At 36.6% G+C, this 20849-nt stretch overlaps 1 protein-coding gene across 7 annotated transcripts in view; it reads right to left on the bottom strand.

The window, feature by feature from the left end:
* Positions 1-20849, bottom strand: part of LOC137237141 (aminopeptidase N) — a 222555-nt gene that overhangs the window by 15092 nt on the left and 186614 nt on the right. For 4 of the 7 annotated variants that reach the window (XM_067760433.1, XM_067760430.1, XM_067760435.1 and 1 more), the window contains exons 2-4: positions 13579-13764; positions 10243-10723; positions 10018-10171 (exon numbers count right to left, since the gene is read on the bottom strand). In XM_067760433.1, the coding sequence (XP_067616534.1) occupies positions 10018-10171; positions 10243-10723; positions 13579-13634 (691 nt within the window). In that variant the 5' untranslated portion in view covers positions 13635-13764. Of the gene's footprint in view, positions 1-9862; positions 9965-10017; positions 10172-10242; positions 10724-13578; positions 13765-20849 lie in introns of those variants that run through there. The other 3 variants (XM_067760436.1, XM_067760434.1, XM_067760431.1) reach the window with 3 other exon arrangements.

The following is a 20849-nucleotide window of genomic DNA, read 5'->3' as shown; positions in this document are numbered from 1 at the left end:
GTTAACGATTATTTGAAAGGGTGTGGGTCTTAGTTCTATAGGTGGACGTCTTTTCGAGATATCGCCATAAAGGTGGACTAGGGGTGACTCTAAAATGTGTTTGTACGATATGGGTATGAAATAAATGGTGTTAATGAGTATTTTAAAAGGGAGTGTGGCTTAGTTCTATAGGTGGACGTCTTTTCCAGATATCGCCATAAAGGTGGATCAGGGGTGACTCTAGAATGTGTTTGTACGATATGGGAATCAAATGAAAGGTGTTAGTGAGTGTTTTAAAAGGAAGTGGCCCTTAGTTCTATAGGTGGAAACCTTTTCGAGATATCGCCATAGAGGTGAACCAGGGGTGACTCTAGAATTTGTTTGTACGATATGGGTATCATATGAAAGGTGTTAATGAATATTTTAAAAGGGAGTGGGCCTTAGTTCTATAGGTGGACGACTTTTCGAGATATCGTCATAAAGGTGGACCAGGGGTGCCTCTACAATGTGTTTGTGCGATATGGGTATCAAATGAAAAGTGTTAATGAGTATTTTAAAAGGGAGTGGACCTTAGTTCTATAGGTGGACGTCTTTTCGAGATATCGCCATTAAGGTGGACCAGGGGTGACTCTAGAATGTGTTTGTACGATATGGGAATCAAATGAAAGGTGTGAATGATTATTTAAAAGGCAGTGGGCCTTAGTTCTATACGCAGACGCCTTTTCGAGATAACGCCATAAAGGTGTACCAGGGGTGACTCTATAAAGTGTTTGTATGATGGGTATGAAATAAAAGGTATTAATGAGGTTTTTAAAAGGGAGTGGCCCTTAGTTTTATATGTGAAAGCGTTTTCGAGATATCGACCAAAATGTGGACCAGGGTGACCCAGAACATCATCCGATTAAGTTGCAATTCCTGTATACGACCTCAAAACCTCTGCCTCGAATTTTTCCTCAAACTGCTTTATTTTCTCGTACATATGTGCTTCGAGTTTTGATGATATAAGCGCCTCTAGCTCTTTCAGTTGTGTTTCCATCTTTGATGTAATCTGTGTCGACATTTCTGAAATACTTGTCTCATGTGATTCCAGCTGGGATGCGATATATCTTCTGCTCTTCCAGTTGAGATGACATTTGCGATGACATTTCTGAAATACGTGCCTCCTGTGCTTCCATCTTGGATGTTATACGGTTCTCCTGCGATTCTAGTTGTGATGCCATATATGTCTTCTGCTCTTCCAGATGAGATGACATTTGCGATGACATTTCTGAAATTTGTGCCTCCTGTGCTTCCATCTTGGATGTTATACGGTTCTCCTGCGATTCTAGTTGTGATGCCATATATGTCTTTTGCTCTTCCAGTTGTGATGACATTTGTGACGACATTGATGCTACTGTCGATGTTTGTGCAGATATTGCAGCCAATATCATGTTCAAGTCTGTGCTGGTAACCGTTTACGATGTTTCGTTTTTCTCTTCAATTTTTGTTGTCTCCTCGCCATCAAGATGAAAGACATACTCTTCCACATCAATTCCTTCTGCTTCCATTGCCTCTCGTAGCCGTGCCTGAAGTTCAAGTTTAACGCCGCTTGTATTCAATCCACGGGTCTCCAACTCCTTCTTTAGTTGCTGGATCTTCAGTTCACTGAACTTTGCCATGTCCTTGTTGTCCTTTGGAATTTATTCAACAATTCCTCTTCTGACACCAATTGTAACGAATTTATTTGCAAATCCTCTTATTTGCAATCTTCTGCTGAGTTCGAATCACTAAACTGTTGAATAAATAACTCCAATATTGAATAATGGAAAAATGGCCTTTATTAAAGTACTTCACAATAACACTCAAACTTTGCAACGAATAGCTTGCTTAGTAACCAAACTGATTGAAACTCTACTATCAAAATAATACTGCTATTGCTCGCTAGATATCGCTTAATCGAAACTGCTTGACAGCTCAAATCAAACTGAATTACTTCGTACTCGCTTGCGCCACTTTTATAGTTTACGCTGCATACATCTAGGCTCTTCTATTTCCAGAACTTACTAGTTAGTTTCGGCTACAAAATCGCCAGCCACAACAACGTGCACAAATTATTGCCCTCTCTTGTGACAACTCAGATAAGATATATGCTTGTGTTTGTGCATTGCCGCTCCGCTGCTCGTATACGTACATATGTGTAGACGCAATTATTTATTCGTTTATGTAGATACATAATGATTGAATTATTGATGTGAATGTTTGTAGTTTACAGTCTCTCGAGTACACATAGGCGTATAAGTAAATGCATCTATGTGTGACATCTCTTTCGGCTGCCTTACATATGTGTATACATGATTTGATTATTGACGTAAATACTGCTTGGCATGGCCTTAGCATCGCCTTAGTTATGGTATAGCTTAGTGATGCTAATATCCGTGACAGTATGAATATTAAGCGAGAGATCATCAGATCAGAGGATCCCACGGATGAATACCAAAAACAAATCAAAGCTGCTATAAAAAATGCACCAAATATAGTAGATTCTAACAAGGCACATAGATTGGTCCAAATGAACCCTTCGGCTCCTCCACTAATTGCGCTACCAAGAATCCAAAATCCAAAAATGAGGCCCCTCATAAATTTTAAATTGGCATCATGTTACAAACTGTCCAAATATTTGAAAACGATATTAAAAGATACTCTGGAGCTAAGGAACGAATATGCAATACCTAACACAACAGAACTAATAGAGAAACCTGAGACGGTAGAATTAACAAAGAACAGCAAATTGGTATATTTTGACATAAAAGACTACTACTATCGGAGACTTTGGACATAGTTAGTCAACAATAGTTCATAATACACACAAGTAAGGAAGGCTAAGTTCGGGTGTAACCGAACATTACATACTCAGCTGAGAGGAAAATGCACCTAGGATAACCCTGGAATGCGTTTGTATGACATGGGTATCAAATGGAAGGTATTAAAGAGTATTTTAAAAGGGAGTGGGCCACAATTCTATAGGTGGACGCAATTTCGGGATATCGCCATAAAGGTGGACCAGGGGTAACTCGAGAATGTGTGTGTACGATATGGGTATGAAATGAATGGTGTTAATGATTATTTGAAAGGGAGTGGGTCTTAGTTCTATAGGTGGATGCTTTTTCGAGATATCGCCGTAAAAGTGGACCAGGGGTGACTTTGGAATGCGTTTGTACGATATGGGTACCAAATGAAAGGTGTTAACGGTTATTTGAAAGGGAGTGGGTCTTAGTTCTATAGGTGGATTTCTTTTCAAGATATCGCCATAAAGGTGGACCAGGGGTGACTCTAGGATGCGTTTGTACGATATGGGTACCAAATGAAAGGTGTTAAAGATTATTTGAAAGGGAGTGGGTCTTAGTTCTATAGGTGGACGTCTTTTCGAGATATCGCCATAAAGGTGGACTAGGGGTGACTCTAAAATGTGTTTGTACGATATGGGTATGAAATGAATGGTGTTAATGAGTATTTTAAAAGGGAGTGTGGCTTAGTTCTATAGGTGGACATCTTTTCCAGATATCGCCATAAAGGTGGATCAGGGGTGACTCTAGAATGTGTTTGTACGATATGGGAATCAAATGAAAGGTGTTAGTGAGTGTTTTAAAAGGAAGTGGCCCTTAGTTCTATTGGTGGAAACCTTTTCGAGATATCGCCATAGAGGTGAACCAGGGGTGACTCTAGAATTTGTTTGTACGATATGGGTATCATATGAAAGGTGTTAATGAATATTTTAAAAGGGAGTGGGCCTTAGTTCTATAGGTGGACGACTTTTCGAGATATCGTCATAAAGGTGGACTAGGGGTGCCTCTATAATGTGTTTGTGCGATATGGGTATCAAATGAAAAGTGTTAATGAGTATTTTAAAAGGGAGTGGACCTTAGTTCTATAGGTGGACGTCTTTTCGAGATATCGCCATTAAGGTGGACCAGGGGTGACTCTAGAATGTGTTTGTACGATATGGGAATCAAATGAAAGGTGTGAATGATTATTTAAAAGGCAGTGGGCCTTAGTTCTATACGCAGACGCCTTTTCGAGATAACGCCATAAAGGTGTACCAGGGGTGACTCTATAAAGTGTTTGTATGACATGGGTATGAAATAAAAGGTATTAATGAGGGTTTTAAAAGGGAGTGGCCCTTAGTTTTATATGTGAAAGCGTTTTCGAGATATCGACCAAAATGTGGACCAGGGTGACCCAGAACTTCATCTGTTGGGTACTGCTAATTTATTTATATATGTAATACCACAAACAGTATTTCTGCCAAAGATTCCAAGGGCTTTTGATTTCGCCCTGCAGAACTTTTTCATTTTCTTCTACTTAATATGGTAGATGTCACACCCATTTTACAAAGTTTTTTCTAAAGTTACCAATTACAATGTTTCATCGCTTTTTTCGTATTTGGTATAGACTTATGGCATTTTTTTCATTTTTTTGTAATTTTCGATATCGAAAAAGTGGGCGTGGTCATAGTCGGATTTCGGCCATTTTTTATACCAAGATAAAGCCAAGCGGAAGGACAGACGGTTGTGTATAAAAACTGGGCGCGGCTTTAACCGATTTCGGCCATTTTCACAGAAAATCATAGAATCTATGCCGCTACCAAATTTCACAAGGATTGGTAAATTTTTGTTCGACTTATGGCATTAAAAGTATTCTAGGCATTTGCACCATGTCATTACTGAAGTTGAATGTTGACATAATTTACTTATATACAGTAGTATTTCAATTTTTTGTTGAAATTTAAATTAAAATTTTTTTTTTAAAAAGTGGGAATGTTCTCCATCCGATTTTGCTAATTTTTATTTAGCACATATGTATATAGTAATTGTAGTAACGTTCCTGCCAAATTTCATCATGATATCTTCAACGACTGCCAAATTACAGCTTACAAAACTTTTAAAATAACCTTCTTTTAAAAGAGGGAGGTGCCACGCCCATAATCCAAAATATTACTAGTTTTTTCTTCTGCGTCGTAAGGCCAATCCATCTACCAAGTTTCATCGCTTTATCCGTCTTTGGTAGTGAATTATCGCATTTTTTCGGTTTTTCCAAATTTTCGATATCGAAAAAGTGGGCGTAGTTATAGTCTGATATCGTTCATTTTAAATAACGATCTGAGATGAGTGTCCAGGAACATACGTACCAAATTTCATCAAGATACCTCAAAATTTAGTCAAGTTATAGTGTCAACAACATCTACCTTGGCACTGAACGTCACGCCGAACATATATCCGGTAGATATTGCGGGAAAGGCGGCCGCGGCCCGGTCGTTAGTCAGGTTTCGTGATATGGGCTATGTGCTTTCTGACTTCGGACACTCTAGCCTTCTTACCAGTTTCGACTTTATCCCGGACAAGACGGACTCTTGTATGCCGATAACTGCTCCCTATTCAAGCTCCACCCGAGTCATTCCGAGGAGAGAGGAGTGGGGAAGAGAAATTATCTGGGGCATGGGGCCGGTTAACTTGTTCACGGATGGGTCGAAGTTGGATGGAAAGGTTGGAGGGGGGGGGTCTTCGAGGGTGGTCTGGGAGTGCCTGACTTCGCTTGCGATTGCATCGAATTATTTTAAAATTAAGATTATCTGGCTCCCGGGCCATAGTGATATCCCGGGTAACTGTCAAGCGGATCTCTTAGCTCGCATCGGTATAACTGAACCGGATGAAGATGGCTGTAGGGATTTCGGGATTCCGCTGGCCACCTGTGGATTGCTCCTTCAGAGATGGGCCTCGAGTCAGCTCAGCACACATTGGGCAGAAACCACGTCTTGCAGGGTAGCAAGATCTTTCTGGCCGAGTGGATGGCAGGAGGTCTGCTGAAATAATTGGGTTCACTAAGGCTCACCTATCAATGATCATTGGGGTTTTGACAGGGCACTGTCCAATGGGTATCCATGCGGTACGTCTCAATATACTACAAACTCCATCATGCTGCAGCTGTATGGAGGACGATGAGGTGGAATCATCACATCACTTTATGCTTTATTGCCCAGCTTTTGCCAGAACAAGGCGAAGGTACTTTGGTCGCGACTCATTTCGATCTCCCGAGGATTTATCCAAGGTTGAGATCGGTATCATTCGTAACTTTATCGTTGCTACCCAATGATTCTCAAAGTAGCTTTATCTACGTCACCGTTATTTTATTTTATTGGATGTGATATCATAACGGACCTTCATGTTGTCCAAGTGAGCTTCACCTGTCAGGGTAGCTACCGCCAAACCTAACATAACCTATCGTGTTAACGGACAGACGGACAGACGGGCGGACATGGCTCAATCAATTTTTTTTGATACTGATGATTTTGATATATGGCAGTCTATATCTATCTCGATTCCTTTATACCTGTACAACCAACCGTTATCCAATAAAAGTTAATATACTCTGCATGCAAAGCACGCTGAGTATAAGAACAAAGTGAAAAGTATGCAAATCACAAATATGCTAAGAACCACTTTACGTCAAAACTATTTTCAATTCAACAATAAAATATATAGACAAAAAAACGGTCTTGGAATGGGAAACCGCACATCAGCCATTCCTTTAGATGTGTTCATGGAAGAAAAGTACATACAGGAGCTGAAGTCTTAATTAGGCGTGTCATTTTATGCTATATACGTGGGTGACATAATACGCGTTTTAACTACTAATAACAAAGAGCTTGTACTGGAGTGCCTCAACAAGCAGCACGGAAATATAAAATTTACAATGGAAACCGAAAAAGATGGGGAATGAACTATCTAGACCTCACGATAAATATTGATAAAGTTGCCAAAAGATTTAACTATGGCATATATAGAAAGCCAACGGCCACCGGCACAATAATACATAATACATCCAACCCCCAACAGCATAAAAATGCAGCATTAAGGCATTTGGTACATAGACTTGAAAGAACACCTCTTACACAAGAGGCATATAAGAGAGAGCTTGAAGTCATATATAACATTGCTGCAAACCACGAATATAAAAAAGCATTAGCAGATAAGCTCAGAAGGACGGTTGCAGATATAATGAAAAGGAAAATAATAACACCTGGACGACTATGACATATGTATACTGGAAAATCAACATATAAATTGGCAAACTTCTTTAAAAAATACAACATTAACACAGCGTTCAAAATATCAAACAATCTAGGGCGGAAAATAAGAACTAACACTAACTCAGAGGATCCGTTTAGAAGCTTTATACCAGAGTCTAACTTCCAAATGAATGTTCCCCAGCAAACATCAATAAAACAGTTAGTGTTTTTCACATACAAGCAAAATGCCGACGTCTCAACGTACTCGAAAAAATGGAAATCTAAAAACAGAAAACATTCGACGGTAGAATAATAAACGAACAGATAAACACAATTTCTGATACAAACACAATTTCTGATACAATATTCGAGCCTTTAAAACTTGTTTACAAAAAACAAAGTAATCACACAGGTACAACAGACAAATACAAAACAACAAATAAACAATTAACGCACCAAAACAACAAAACCACAAAGAAGGTCAAACCACTAAAATTAAGGACTTTCACCTGTCTCAGTTAACCACACAAACCGATCAGTAAAACCCACCCTCGATTCTGAATGAGCACACAGCACATACACATAACTAAATATACACAAGCATCAACTTTGACAATACCTGTTCATGTACTTACGAACTATAAATACAGGACAAACGACAACAACAGATCAGAAGAAAAATCAACACTGATGATGGCACAGTGCCGAAACCGGTTTGTCTTGAAACCAAATTTGACAAGGGATGACGGAAAATTGTTTCAATATAGATCAGGGGCCTTATTATGTAGCTTTCGACTCGAGTTACAGAATAAAAAAACAGGTCTTCAAAATGGTTTAGTTGTCGTCGTCAATGATCGGGAGTGCGCATGGACTCACCACACCCTCATGGTTCAGCCTACAGTTCTAAAGAGCCCTACTTGTGTCACGCATACATTTTTAAAACGCTTTGCATAGACATGTGAGGATGAGCCTCCGGGTGAATAGGTGAACGGATGGACGACGGGATGAATAGCATTGTTACCCTTTAATTTCTTTAGGTCGAGGCTACCCATTTTTTCGGTTGATTTAAATCGGCCGGAGCGGGCTGCCAATATAAAATGTATATAGCCAAAGACGAACGTTGCAGCATACTTACTACAAGTCATATTCCAACCCGAAATCTAATTATTTTCAAAGACTTTTATATGTAACGGAAATCGAAAACAAAAAATGTTTAGGACTAAGGAAACTGATTGTCCCTTATTGTTATATGGAGGCTTTTACAAATAAAAAGCTTTTATAAATAAAAATAATTTCGGATGACTTAAAACAATAGGGCGATTCTCTCTTCTAGGAAACAAATTAAATGTTTAAATATTGAAAAAGCTCATAAGTTTTAATATATCTATTGTCTAAAACATTTCGCAAATTGCATTATATCACAATACTTAAGAGCTATTAAACATAATTCTCAAAATTCAACAAGGTTGGCCTAATCCATTTCCTGTTAAACTGTCAAAATGAAAGAAAGGCCCTGTTTTAATAACAAATGGTTTGTAATAAAACCATTGTTATTCCATATTCTGGTATCAGCTTTCGAAGCCTTTAAAATGAGTCGAGTTCCCCACAGGTTATGTTGCTTTCAACCTTGCTGTTTAATATCAATAACTCGAATCTCTAGGTACGAATGATTACCTCCAGGTATGCCTGAATGGGTACCACTCGATACGGCGTCGTCGACGGAAGAGACAGCTTTCAACGGATAAAGAGACAGCCTCTAGTGATCATTGTGATCACATCAAAACTTCTGTGAAGTGGCTTCTGCACTGGATCGCCAATAGCAACATAATGTCTCGGCGAATGTTGTTTTTTCCTTGGCCACGCTGTTTATATTTTGGTAGCGTAGGATCAAATATTAATATAATAACGTTTTACTGCATGCTATTTATTTCATCTCGACAGCAAAACTCCGACCATGCTGCCTACGAACGTATAATCTCTTATGCAACATATTGCCGGAGCTGCGTATGCCTTCACATTTCAATTTAAGTATTCTCTGCCAAATCACCAAAAAGAGAAATCCCTCAATAGGCGGATTCAGTGTGCTCCATATCACTTATAAGGTTCTGTCAAGCGAAATTCCCTTTCACCTTATTCGAGCCATTCGACATCAAACGAGGATTCAAACAAGGAGAATCGCAATCACGCTATTTATGTAACCTGATGTTAGATAAGATATTTCATTTTTAGAAATTAACCGCACAGAAAAATCCACACAGAATCGGTAAACGCTTTTGCCAGGACGCGTCCAGTGAACCTTGTTATTAATATTAAATATCCTACCATTTCAAAAGAAGGAAGCACACTACCATGGGAGACACGATTCTCCCTCGCATCTTTGTTCTGTAACAGTTTAAACTCTTACTTGTCCAGAAGAACTCCGACATACGTAATATTTGTTCTGCGTGCGATGTGTCTCCACATTGCACCATCCAATTTTCTCAATTGTAATGTGGAAACTACGCCTTTAACGCCATTATATTAAAACTATGGTCCGCCCCTGTTGAAACAGGCAGTTTCCTTGGACTCCCGTTAGAGGACTTTGATGACAATTTGTTAGTGGTCGTGCCCATTGAATGTTAACACAACAACAACAACACCAGGAACTTGGGGTCGCCAGAATCTCTTTATAAGGGCTCGCCACGGGTAGGTGACGTTGACAATTAGCTTGGAGAAGCTATAAATTGCACTGGCAACCTCTTGAATGGATTGCGCTACAAAACTACTTGTATCCCATAGAAGATTTGTAGTAGTATCCTTCAACGCTAGTATCGAAGATATCAGTAGGCTCAGTTGAACGATTTGTATGCAAATATGGAAAGGGTGAAAATAAATAGGGGAATGATTGCTATCTTTTTCTGTTACCATTTGGCGTCTTTGAATGGAATGGCTGGCGTGCTTGACCTGGCAAATAATGAAGATTATCAGATTCCTTTAATACGCTTATTACAACTCACCTCTTTGATATGATATAATGTCGAAAACCGATACAATTTCCGACTCTTTCTCCACATAGTATGTCATTGGCCTGACGGTCATGTAATTGTAACTATAGGCCCGCTCAGCTATATCGGTCAGAAAAAAATCCATGGTTTTATATTCCGGATATATCTAGTTTAAAATAACAAATGTGTGGTTAATTTATAATGTTAACAAACAGACATATGTGTATATAAACTAACCAAATCCGTCACAACATAACTAAAATATGTAGCGAATCCCTCATTCAGCCATGCATATGTCCACCATTGTGGCGAAACTAAATTACCAAACCATTGATGAGCGATTTCATGATTTTGTGTTAACATATCTTTTAATTGCTTGTGCAAGCCAACGCTTTCTTGCTCTACCAAACTGTCCTCTTTGTAGGTAATTAGTCCCCAATTTTCCATGGCTAAACCATAGTTTTTCTTTAAGGCGATGTGATCTAGTTTCGCCAAAGGATATTTTATGCCAAAGTAATCCTCGAACATCGAAACGGTTCGTACAGCGTTTTTTAAAGCTTTACGTCCCTTATCAGCGATAGGGGGGGACGTGTATACGCGTTGCTTGATGCCACGATACTCTTCTGAAATGTACTCGAAATTAGAGATGACAAACGCCACCAGGTAAGTGGAAATTGCGGGTGTTGTTTGGAATGTGGTTGTCACCATTGATACATCACTATGAGATTAGAAAATTGCCAAACATGAATATGTATGTTACTGGTTAAAAACAGCTCATAACAAGTAAGGGTGTCTAAGTTCGGGTGTAACCGAACATTATATACTCAGCATGAGCTTCAATTGTACATTTCATTTCAGATAAATTACTTTTCTACATAACATGTGGCACCGCCCGTTTGAAAAAAGAAAATTTCCTCTTACAATAAAACTTGATAAGTGAAATATCATTGATTCAAAACTATTTTTTGCTAAGTTATAGCTTATTATTCTAGTCTACGACCCTTTTAAACTTGTTTTATATCTAAGTTGCCGTGGTCTTTAACCGATCCCGTCCATTTTTACTAGAAATATTTTCTGCTGTAAGGAAAATATGTGTACGCAATTTCATTACGATACGTAAATTTTTCTTCGAGTTATGGCTCCCGAAACATAGAAAATTGCTTAGTCATAAAAGGGCGGTGCCACGCCGATTTTTTAAAATTTGAAATTTTTCCTATCTACTGTTATAAATCCACTTGGCAAATGAAATACCATTGATATAAAGCTCTTTTTTGCAATGATATAGCTTATTTTATTCGTCCACGACCCTTTTAAAAATCTTTTATTTAAAAGTGGGCGTGGTCCTTCACACATTTCGTTCATTTTTCTTCAAAGCGTTCCTTATAGTAAAGGCAACCTCTCTGCCGATTTTTTTACGATAGGTTTAACGATTTTTGATTTATGATTAATAATATTTGTAAAATTGGTTTTATCAGAAGTGCGCAGTGCCACGCCCATTTTAAAAATTGTTTCCAAATTCTTATCAAGAGTCTCAATATCAGTCCACATGTCAAATTTCAATTTCAATTAAAATTTCAAAATTTCAGTTATTGTTTTCCAAAATTTTATATGTATAAAAAGTGGGCGTGGTTATCATCCGATTTCGCTTTTTTCCAATGCCAATCTATTCTGGGTCCAGATAAGCTAGTGTATCAAATTTCGTGAAGATATCTCAATATTTACTCAAGTTATCGTGCTAAAGGACGGACGGACGGACGGTCGGACGGATGGACGGACGGCCGGACGTGGCTCAATCAAATTTTTTTCGATACTGATAATTTTGATATATGGAAGTCTACATATATCTATCTCGATTCCTTTATACCTGTACAACCAACCGTTATCCAATCAAAGTTAATATACTCTGGGTGCAAAGCACGCTGAGTATAAAAATATTGTGTGCATATTGTATGTATAATGCGGAGACATGTACAAAATGGGACAAAAAAGACCAGCTAGTTTGTCAGTTACCATTAAATATGTCTGCAATCGCCCATTGGACACGGTAATGGGCTTATAACGTAGAAAAAGCCTTTTTATAAAGCCAACGATGTAAACATCAGTGGGGCTTAACCACCTAGGCGATTTTGGCCGCTGCGAAACTAGTCACGCCAATCATCCCTGTTTCTCGATAACTGACCTCAATTAAGGGATCCAAGAGAGATCAAGTCTTCCGCTACTTGTCTCCTCCATGCTTTGCTTCCAAATACGGATGCCGATAAGAATAGCTTCTTTGGCGAGAGTGTCTTCGTTCATATGCATAACCTGACCTAGCCCGCGTAGCGTTTGAGCTTTTATTTATTCATAACTGCGTTAGTCGTATGTAGCTCATCATTATACTTCTTTCAATACCCACAGTCGGTTATTCTTCCCGATAACTTTTCTCTTGAGCACTCCAAGGCCCATTTCAGCTAAATTAATACAGATCTTAATTTTTCATCACTTGCAGAGCGTTTGTTAAATACTCACTAGGTTGGTTTTTATAAATCAAATAAAAATTTGTTCCCAGTCCCGTATTTCCAGAGGAAAATACCTAGGCCACGTATATCATATATTAATTTTGGTCCCGTTTGGAGACACCGCTTAACAGTTTCTTATCGATTACAAAATGTATGTGTAATATCACTGTAGTACTTCTGTAGTACTGTGATATAAAATTTCTATTTTGTATTTATAAAATCTTATAGGTAATTCACAAGGTCTCGTATACGCCGTATGTGGTTTGCTTTAATAAAATTGTATATCGGAAACAATCAAAACAACTCAAATCTGAAAATTTTACGTGAATTGCCCATTAGTTTTTAGTTTGATAGATCTTTTTCTTGAGTAATAAAATTTTCATTTTTTGAAAATTAATAAATAACCACGTGATAAAATTTCAGAACATTATGCAGTATACTTATTCCAAGTAAATAACCCTACAGTCACCAACTCTAGTAGTATCCACTTTGGGTATTAGAAATAAAAATTTCAGTTTTAAGTTTATGAGTCTCCAATCTTATCCTTGACTCTTGTACGATATTCTTTAACCGTCTACAATCGGGACAAAAATTTATTTGTGATATTTTTGGCCTAGGTATTACTGCTGTAATGAATACCATTGGCAAGGCCATCATTCTTTCTTTGTTAAACCAAACCTAAGGTTGTTTTCCAATCCGAGGTAATTCAAGCTTGGATTTAAATTGGCTTAAGCATACCGTCAGCAAGTATTTCCTCCTGTCCTTATGTGATTGGCGCTAGAATTGCTTTACACCTACTTGGGAAAGCATATCTACCCTAGATAGAATTTATATGTTTATGTATGTATGTATGTATATAACTCATATATTCTTATTTATATAGGAAACATACTAGTATATGGACACATACTCTGTCAAAATGAAGAATGACTTGATGGATGTTTATTTGAAACGAATGTGCTGATGTCGAGTGCGTGTATACTCGCGGTTTATCAATTGGCTATCACAGTAAACCATCGTGTTTGCTCTAGTATGGATGTGTGTGTATTGTGGTTATTGATTTTTAACTACTTACTTCTGACCAGGTGCATCATTTGCGTCAATGTATGGCTCAATTTGACGTACCATCATATTTGAGATTGCTGTATAACAATTACTATGCGTAAGACTGATTGTGAAGTTCGCTTTATATGATGGTTCATCGTAGCATGGAAAAGCCAAACGGGCACTGGTCGGCTCGAATTGCGTAGCTGTTACATAACTACATTTATGGAAGATATGAGGCAAGGAAAGAATATTGCTTTTATTAATGCTGTTTAGTTATACTGGATATCGGACATAGTAAATGGTTTGGTTAGAGCAAATACATAAGTTTCAAAATAAGCATACGACGAAGTGACCAATTTCATAGTAGGCGCAGCCAATATGGATATTTTATTTGTAAAGAAGTAACTTAATATCCTCGTAAAATTTTAATATACTTACTAGGGCTCGTGTAGCCTGATTTATTGAATATTCGAATTATTCCAATGCCCTAATATTTGATTAGATAAAATCGAATAACCGCCGATTGTTCAAATAATTGCTCAAATATACATAGGCAAATTTTAGGCAAAAAAAACTCAATATTTTTCATTATAAAACAACAGGGGCGTTCAGGATTTTGTGCAAATGTTTTAACACAAACTGGTATAGTATTTTTACAGAAAACGTCAAAAAATTATACGGCTATGCATTTGCTACGTCATGGCAAATACGCAACATCAAAAACCGTAGTTTATTTTTTCAATTTTGAATAGCTAATTAACATCTGTCAAAACCAAGGAAAATATGCAAAGAAAAAATTTAAAATGAAAAAAGTTGTTTCCAACACCAAATACACAAAAGCACGTTGAGCAGCAGCAGCAACGAAAGCCTATGCCAGAAATGATATAATATAGAGACATTGCATAGAGGAAAAATCGTGTGAGGCAAGCTTCACAAAATTCTAGTAGGTCACATTCACGACTTACCACAGCAGAATTTGTTAAACTACCACTGTCTGTATTTGTTATTTAATAATTATTTGTACACTTTTTATTCAGCTAATGTGTTCAGAATTTTAACTTTTACTCACTAAAACTCTAATCAGTGTATTTCTGTGCTTAAATTATGTTAAAAATTGTGTTAAAGTTTTTGGTGTGGTGAAAGTGACCTACTAGAATTTTGTTACGCTCCGCTGCTTTCCACCGAAGTTCGCGCATGAAATATCTTTATATTCAAATATGTTTGGCTATGCTCTGCTACTGCTCCGGCTCTGAGCAGATGCTATAACCAACGTCGTATTTTAGAGTGCAGCAAATGGCAAAATGATAACTACGAACTATAAGCTCTTTGTAGCATTGCATTCCGTAGTTATTTAGGTTACTCCCAAAAGGATTCAGGGACTATTTCGTTGTGATTTAGGGTTGGTTTAGGAATTATTCGTTTTCATATAGGGATGGTTTTGGGAACTAATTCCTAGTTATCCCGCGGGTAATTTAGTGATCCCTTCGGCAAAATTTTGCGATGTATTTGGAGATTATTTTAAGGAAGTTTTGGAATAGTTTGGGGCTATTTCGGGTTTATTTGGAGACTATTTTGGACCTTTCGGGTTAGTTTCGAAGTCAATTTGTAGTCATTTCCAGATGATCTAAGGGATTATTTCAGGGAACTTGAAGAGTCATCTATCCCCACATGGTACAACAGGTGCTTGGTCAAACATATGAGGCTGCAATTAAGTAAGTATGTTATTATTTATTGGTAAGTCAGGACTATTACTAGAAAAAAGTTCAAAGATTGGCGGAACTGAAATTTTTCGAAATAGTTCAATAATTGTTTTAAATATCTTCGCTCGCTAGCCAGAAGCATGATTGTGCAAATTTTCCGATTTTGTGTTAGAAGCTTCGTTGGTTTACCCTTTAGATTCTTTAGGATCTACTTAAATCTACAGCTTCCTACCTTACATGGAGACTCCAATAATTTGCAATGCCGTTTTCATGAATGTATAATTCAATCACATAAAGTTGGGCCAGAAAAACGAATGTGGCACATTCATGTTTATGGCTGGCAACGAAGTAATGCTGTTCCTGTTTGTATGACATATTCGTTGATATGGCTCAACAATATTTGAAAAAAGTAAGAATAGCACACATTCGTACTCATATTTACTAATAATTTTAATTATTTTAAATATCTAATTACTTATATAACAATTAAAACAAGTAAGGACGGCTAAGTTCGGTTGTAACCGAACATTACATACCAGAGATCTGCTTTGAGTACTAATAAAATTAGTGCACTTAGTCATGAGCGAAAAAATTGTGTCTAAGTGTGGACTTAGTCAAGTACAGACAAATACTATGAGTGATTAGCACATAAAATAGAAAATATATACGAGTACCCCGTAACACATATTTCTCATACATATATGGGGTAAAGTATATCAACCGTTCCACTTAAAAAGCTTCATCGCTTCGATTTGAATGAAATTTGGTGAAATTGCTGTGCTATATAGTAATGTTAATTTCACTTAAGTTCGCTCCTAAATTTTGGACGGTTACGGAGATATATGCGTCTGAATTCTCAATTTTTTTGTGGAAGCCTTTTTTCTATAAATCATAAGTCGTGTAATTGGCTTTTTAAGAAGAAATGAATAAAACGGTTTCTAAAGTATTTTTTCCATTCTTTTCGAATATAAATATAACAAATTTTAGTAAAAATTTTATCAAAGAGGGCCTTTTTTCATATTTTTATTTTTGTTTTTAAATAAAAGCTTGACATTTTTCCTTTAAAATGATACCTATTTTATTTTGGCACGCGAAAATTTCTTTAATACAATAATTTTTAAAATGTCTTTAAAATCAGTGCTTGAAGATTTTTCTAAATCTTTATCTTCAAGAACTGATTTTAAAGACATTTTAAAGAAATTTTCGCGTCCCAAAATAAAATAGGTATCATTTTAAAGGAAAAATATCAAGCTTTTATTAAAAAAAAAAAATAAAATATGAAAAATGTCCCTCTTTGAAAAAAATTAAAAAAAAAATCTTATTAATAAAATTTTTACTAAAATTTTTCTAAAAATTTTTTTTATATTTCTGTTCGAAACGAATGGAAAAAATACTTTAGAAACCCTTTTATTCATTTCTTCTTAGAAAGCCAATTACACGACTTATGATTTTTAGAAAAAAGGCTTCCACAAAAAAATTGAGAATTCAGACGCATATATCTCCGCAACCGTCCAAACTTTAGGAGCGAACTTAAGTGAAATTAACACTACTATATAGCACAGCAATTTCACCAAATTTCATTCAAATCGAAACGATGAAGCTTTTTAAGTGGAACGGTTGATATACTTTACCCCATATGACATTGTTGAGTATAAACTGATGTCATAGTCGCTTTAATTCAGTAGCACTTTGATTTCGTGTGTAATACACTATATACTTCGTTTATCATCGGTTTTACTTTGGCCCTGTATTCAGTTTAGTTTCGTGCACACCGTTGTGTTGCTGGCGTCAGAAGACTGATATGACTATATTCATTTTATTGCACTATTAGTCTTATTTATTCCAATTAGTGTTTTCGTATAACACAGTTGACTTTCTTGCTCAATAAGTCAATTGAGTACTGAACTGCTTCGTGGCTTATGAGCGGTTATTCATTTTACGAAGCATGACTATGTAAATGTGTGTTGGTGGATATAAGTGCTTGATGTTCTTTGTTTGCATACGCACTAATACTCATTTTTTGCTTAGTCCACTAATAACTTTAAAAGATGAATAATTGCAGCTCACTGGTACATACTCAGCTGAGAGCTTTGGAGACAAAATAAGGGAAAATCACCATGAACCTAGGGTAACCCTGGACTGAGTTTGTATGACATGGGTATCAAACGGAAGATATTAAAGAGAATTTTAAAAGGGAGTGGGCCATAGTTCTATAGGTGGACGCCATTTCGGGATACCGCCATAGAGGTGGACCAGTGATGACTCTGTAATGTGCTTGTACGATATGGGTATCAAATTAAAGGTATTAATGAGGGTTTTAAAAGGGGTGCCCTTAGTTTTATATGTGAAGGCGTTTTCAAGATATCGACCGAAATGTGGACCAGGGTGACCCAGAACATCATCTCTCGGGTACCGCTAATTTATTTATATATGTAATGCCAGGAACAGTATTCCTGCCAAGATTCCAAGGGCTTTTCATTTCGCCCTGCTGAACTTCTTCATTTTCTTCTACTAAATATGGTAGGTGTCACACCCGCTTTACAAAGATTTTCTAAAGTTATATTTTGCGTCAATAAACCAATCCAATTGCAATGTTTCATACCTTTTTTCGTATTTGGTATAGAATTATGGCATTTTTTTATTTTTCGTAATTTTCGATATCGAAAAAGTGGACGTGGTCATAGTCGGATTTCGGCCATATTTTATACTAAGATAAAGTGAGTTCAAATAAGTACGTGAACTAAGTTTAGTTAAGATATATCGATTTTTGCTCAAGTTATCGTGTTAACGGCCGAGCGGAAGGACAGACGGTCGACTGTGTATAAAAACTGGGCGTGGCTTCAACCGATTTCTCCCATTTTCACAGAAAACAGTTACCGTCGTAGAATCTATGCACACGCCAAATTTCACAAGGATTGGTAAATTTTAGTTCGACTTATGGCCTTAAAACTATTCTAGAAGAATTAAATGAAAGAGGGCGGAGCCACACTCATTTTGAAATTTTGTTTTATTTTTGTATTTGGTTGCACCATATCATTACTGGAGTTGAATGTTGGCATAATTCACTTATATACTGTAAAAATTTTAAATTTTTTGTTAAAATTTGGCTTAAAAAAAAATTTTTTTTAAAGTGGGCGTCATCCGATTTTGCTAATTTTTATTTAACGCACATATAGTAATAGGAGCAATGTGCCTGCCAAATTTCATCATGATATCTTCAACGACTGCGAAATTACAGCTTGCAAAACTTTTAAATGACCTTCTTTTAAAAGTGGGCGGTGCCTCGCCCATTGTCCAAAAATTTATTAATTTTCTTTTTTGCGTCATAAGTTCAACGCACCTACCAAATTTCATCGCTTTACCCGTCTTTGGTAATGAATTATTGCACTTTTTCGGTTTTTCGAAATTTTCGGTATCGAAAAAGTGGGCGTGGTTGTAGTCCGATTTCGTTCATTTTAAATAGCGATCTGAGATGAGCCGCCAGGAACCTACGTACCAAATTTCATCAAGATACCTCAAAATTTACTCAAGTTATCGTGTTTACGGACGGACGGACGGACGGACATGGCTAAATGAATTTCTTTTTTCACCCAGATCATTTTGATATATAGAAGTCTATATCTATCTCGATTAGTTTATGCCGTTACGGATTACGGTTATGCGAACAAAGTTAATATACTCTGTGAGCTCTGCTCAGCTGAGTATAAAAACACATTAGTGTATATGAAATTTAATTTATTGTGTAACTTTCTTCATTCACATACTTCCGATGAGTCACAACCACGGATGTTTTCCCAAGTATTGTGATGCTCTAAACCCGAGTCCGCCAACGGAATTTGCATGCAGGGATTTTTTTACGTCTTTTGAAGTTAAGGTGATACTATGACCAGTTGGGCCAATTCTTACACTGAAAGAAAAAGACTGGTAAAATAAACCGAATTGATTTTACCAGTCTTTTTTTCAGTGTATAGCGTATTCGGACTCGGCGCATAAAAAGGCACAGAAAAAATGAACCGCATTGCGTGATCCGTGAAAAATCCCAAAAATATATTTCGTAATACCACAGAAATTACCCAAAAATACTCTAAAAGCACGCAAGAATCTAAAGGTGACATAACTCTGAAGAAAAATGCATAGGAAATATGTTATTGGCTATTAAAACTGCCACTTTCCGGGCCATATTTAGTTTCTTGTAACTCGAGTATGTATTCGTAAAAACCATCTGCATAATTTATTGCGCGTATTAAAATCTAGTCCAATGTGCTATGTAAGGGTGATCCAAAATGGCATTTGAATACCTTGATCATGTATTTCTGGAGCCAAGATGAACAGGTACATTTTTTATAATTTCATACAACTTTTTCGAGAAATCGGTGTTTAAAAGTCTCATGTCAGCCGATTGTCAGTCGTCACATCTCGATCGTATTTTTCATCGTAGACGCATCAGGTATGATGTCTGCTAAAGGTATTTTGACCACAAATAGGTTCACAAAAATTTTTTTTTAAATTTTGAATTATGGCCGTTTTTTGACATTCTTACCAAAATATTGATTCTTCCCGAAAGTTTTGTATGCTTACTTATGTTTTTGTCACCGGAATCTGAATGTTCGGAAAATTTTATTTGGGGACAGCATTTTTGAGACATACTACTCCAAGATTTCAATATCTACTAATGGATGAAATTAACACTAAAAGAAGAAATATTTGGTACATGAATGGCGTATACGTAATTTTTCTTAGCACTTCATACAAAATCAAGCTTCGAATTTGAGAATCGAATACCCGCTGAGTTGCCATTATTCGAATAGTCTTAAAAAACAACTATTCGAATAGTGAAATTCGATTAATATACGTACCAAAATCTAAAATTGAATAATCGAATACTCGTTTAATTTTTAATGACCAGGGGGAAAATTTTTGAAAATGTAGCCAGTTAGCCAAACGAAGAGGCGACCGGACGGCCATAACCATTTAAACGTTTAAGTGCCAATTAAGTAAGTTGGCAAGACATGCCAAACCCTTTTAATACCAGGAAATGCTCGACGAATCCCTACCCTAAAATAGTTAGGTATAATTTTTCTTACCGGCATCTCAATTCATGAATGATGTATACGAATTTTTATTTGGAGAGCAACCAACGAAATATTATGACTAACTGTTCTATGCGTTAGACATTTAATAAAAAAAGCAAGCTTAACAATTTTAAGGGGTTTTGTTGCTAAATGAGTTTGTATTAAAATAAATATCCGCTTCTTAAGCGGAAAATGCACTTAATTTTTAAATAACTACCTTATGCTAAATAATTAAAAAAAACTCAAATAGTTTTTTAAATTTGTGTATTTGCAAACATAGGTACTGCTGAAAATCATAGGATATACCACATTTTTTTGTAATATTGTAGCATAAATAAAAGATTTCGATAAGCCAACTCTGGACCAGGCTACGTATAATTGGCCAGGGGTGAAACATGAGTTAGTATGACTGGCTCCTGCCACAGCTAATAACTGTCCTTGAGTTTTATTGATAGGAATCGGAAATGGGAGGCGTTTCTGTGGGTATCGATGGAATCTATGGTATAAAACTTTGTTATTTTCGACAT

This window comes from Eurosta solidaginis, chromosome 1 (assembly GCF_040869045.1).
Source record: "Eurosta solidaginis isolate ZX-2024a chromosome 1, ASM4086904v1, whole genome shotgun sequence".
Lineage (NCBI taxonomy): Eukaryota > Metazoa > Arthropoda > Insecta > Diptera > Tephritidae > Eurosta > Eurosta solidaginis.
This window is presented reverse-complemented; position numbering and strand designations above follow the sequence as displayed.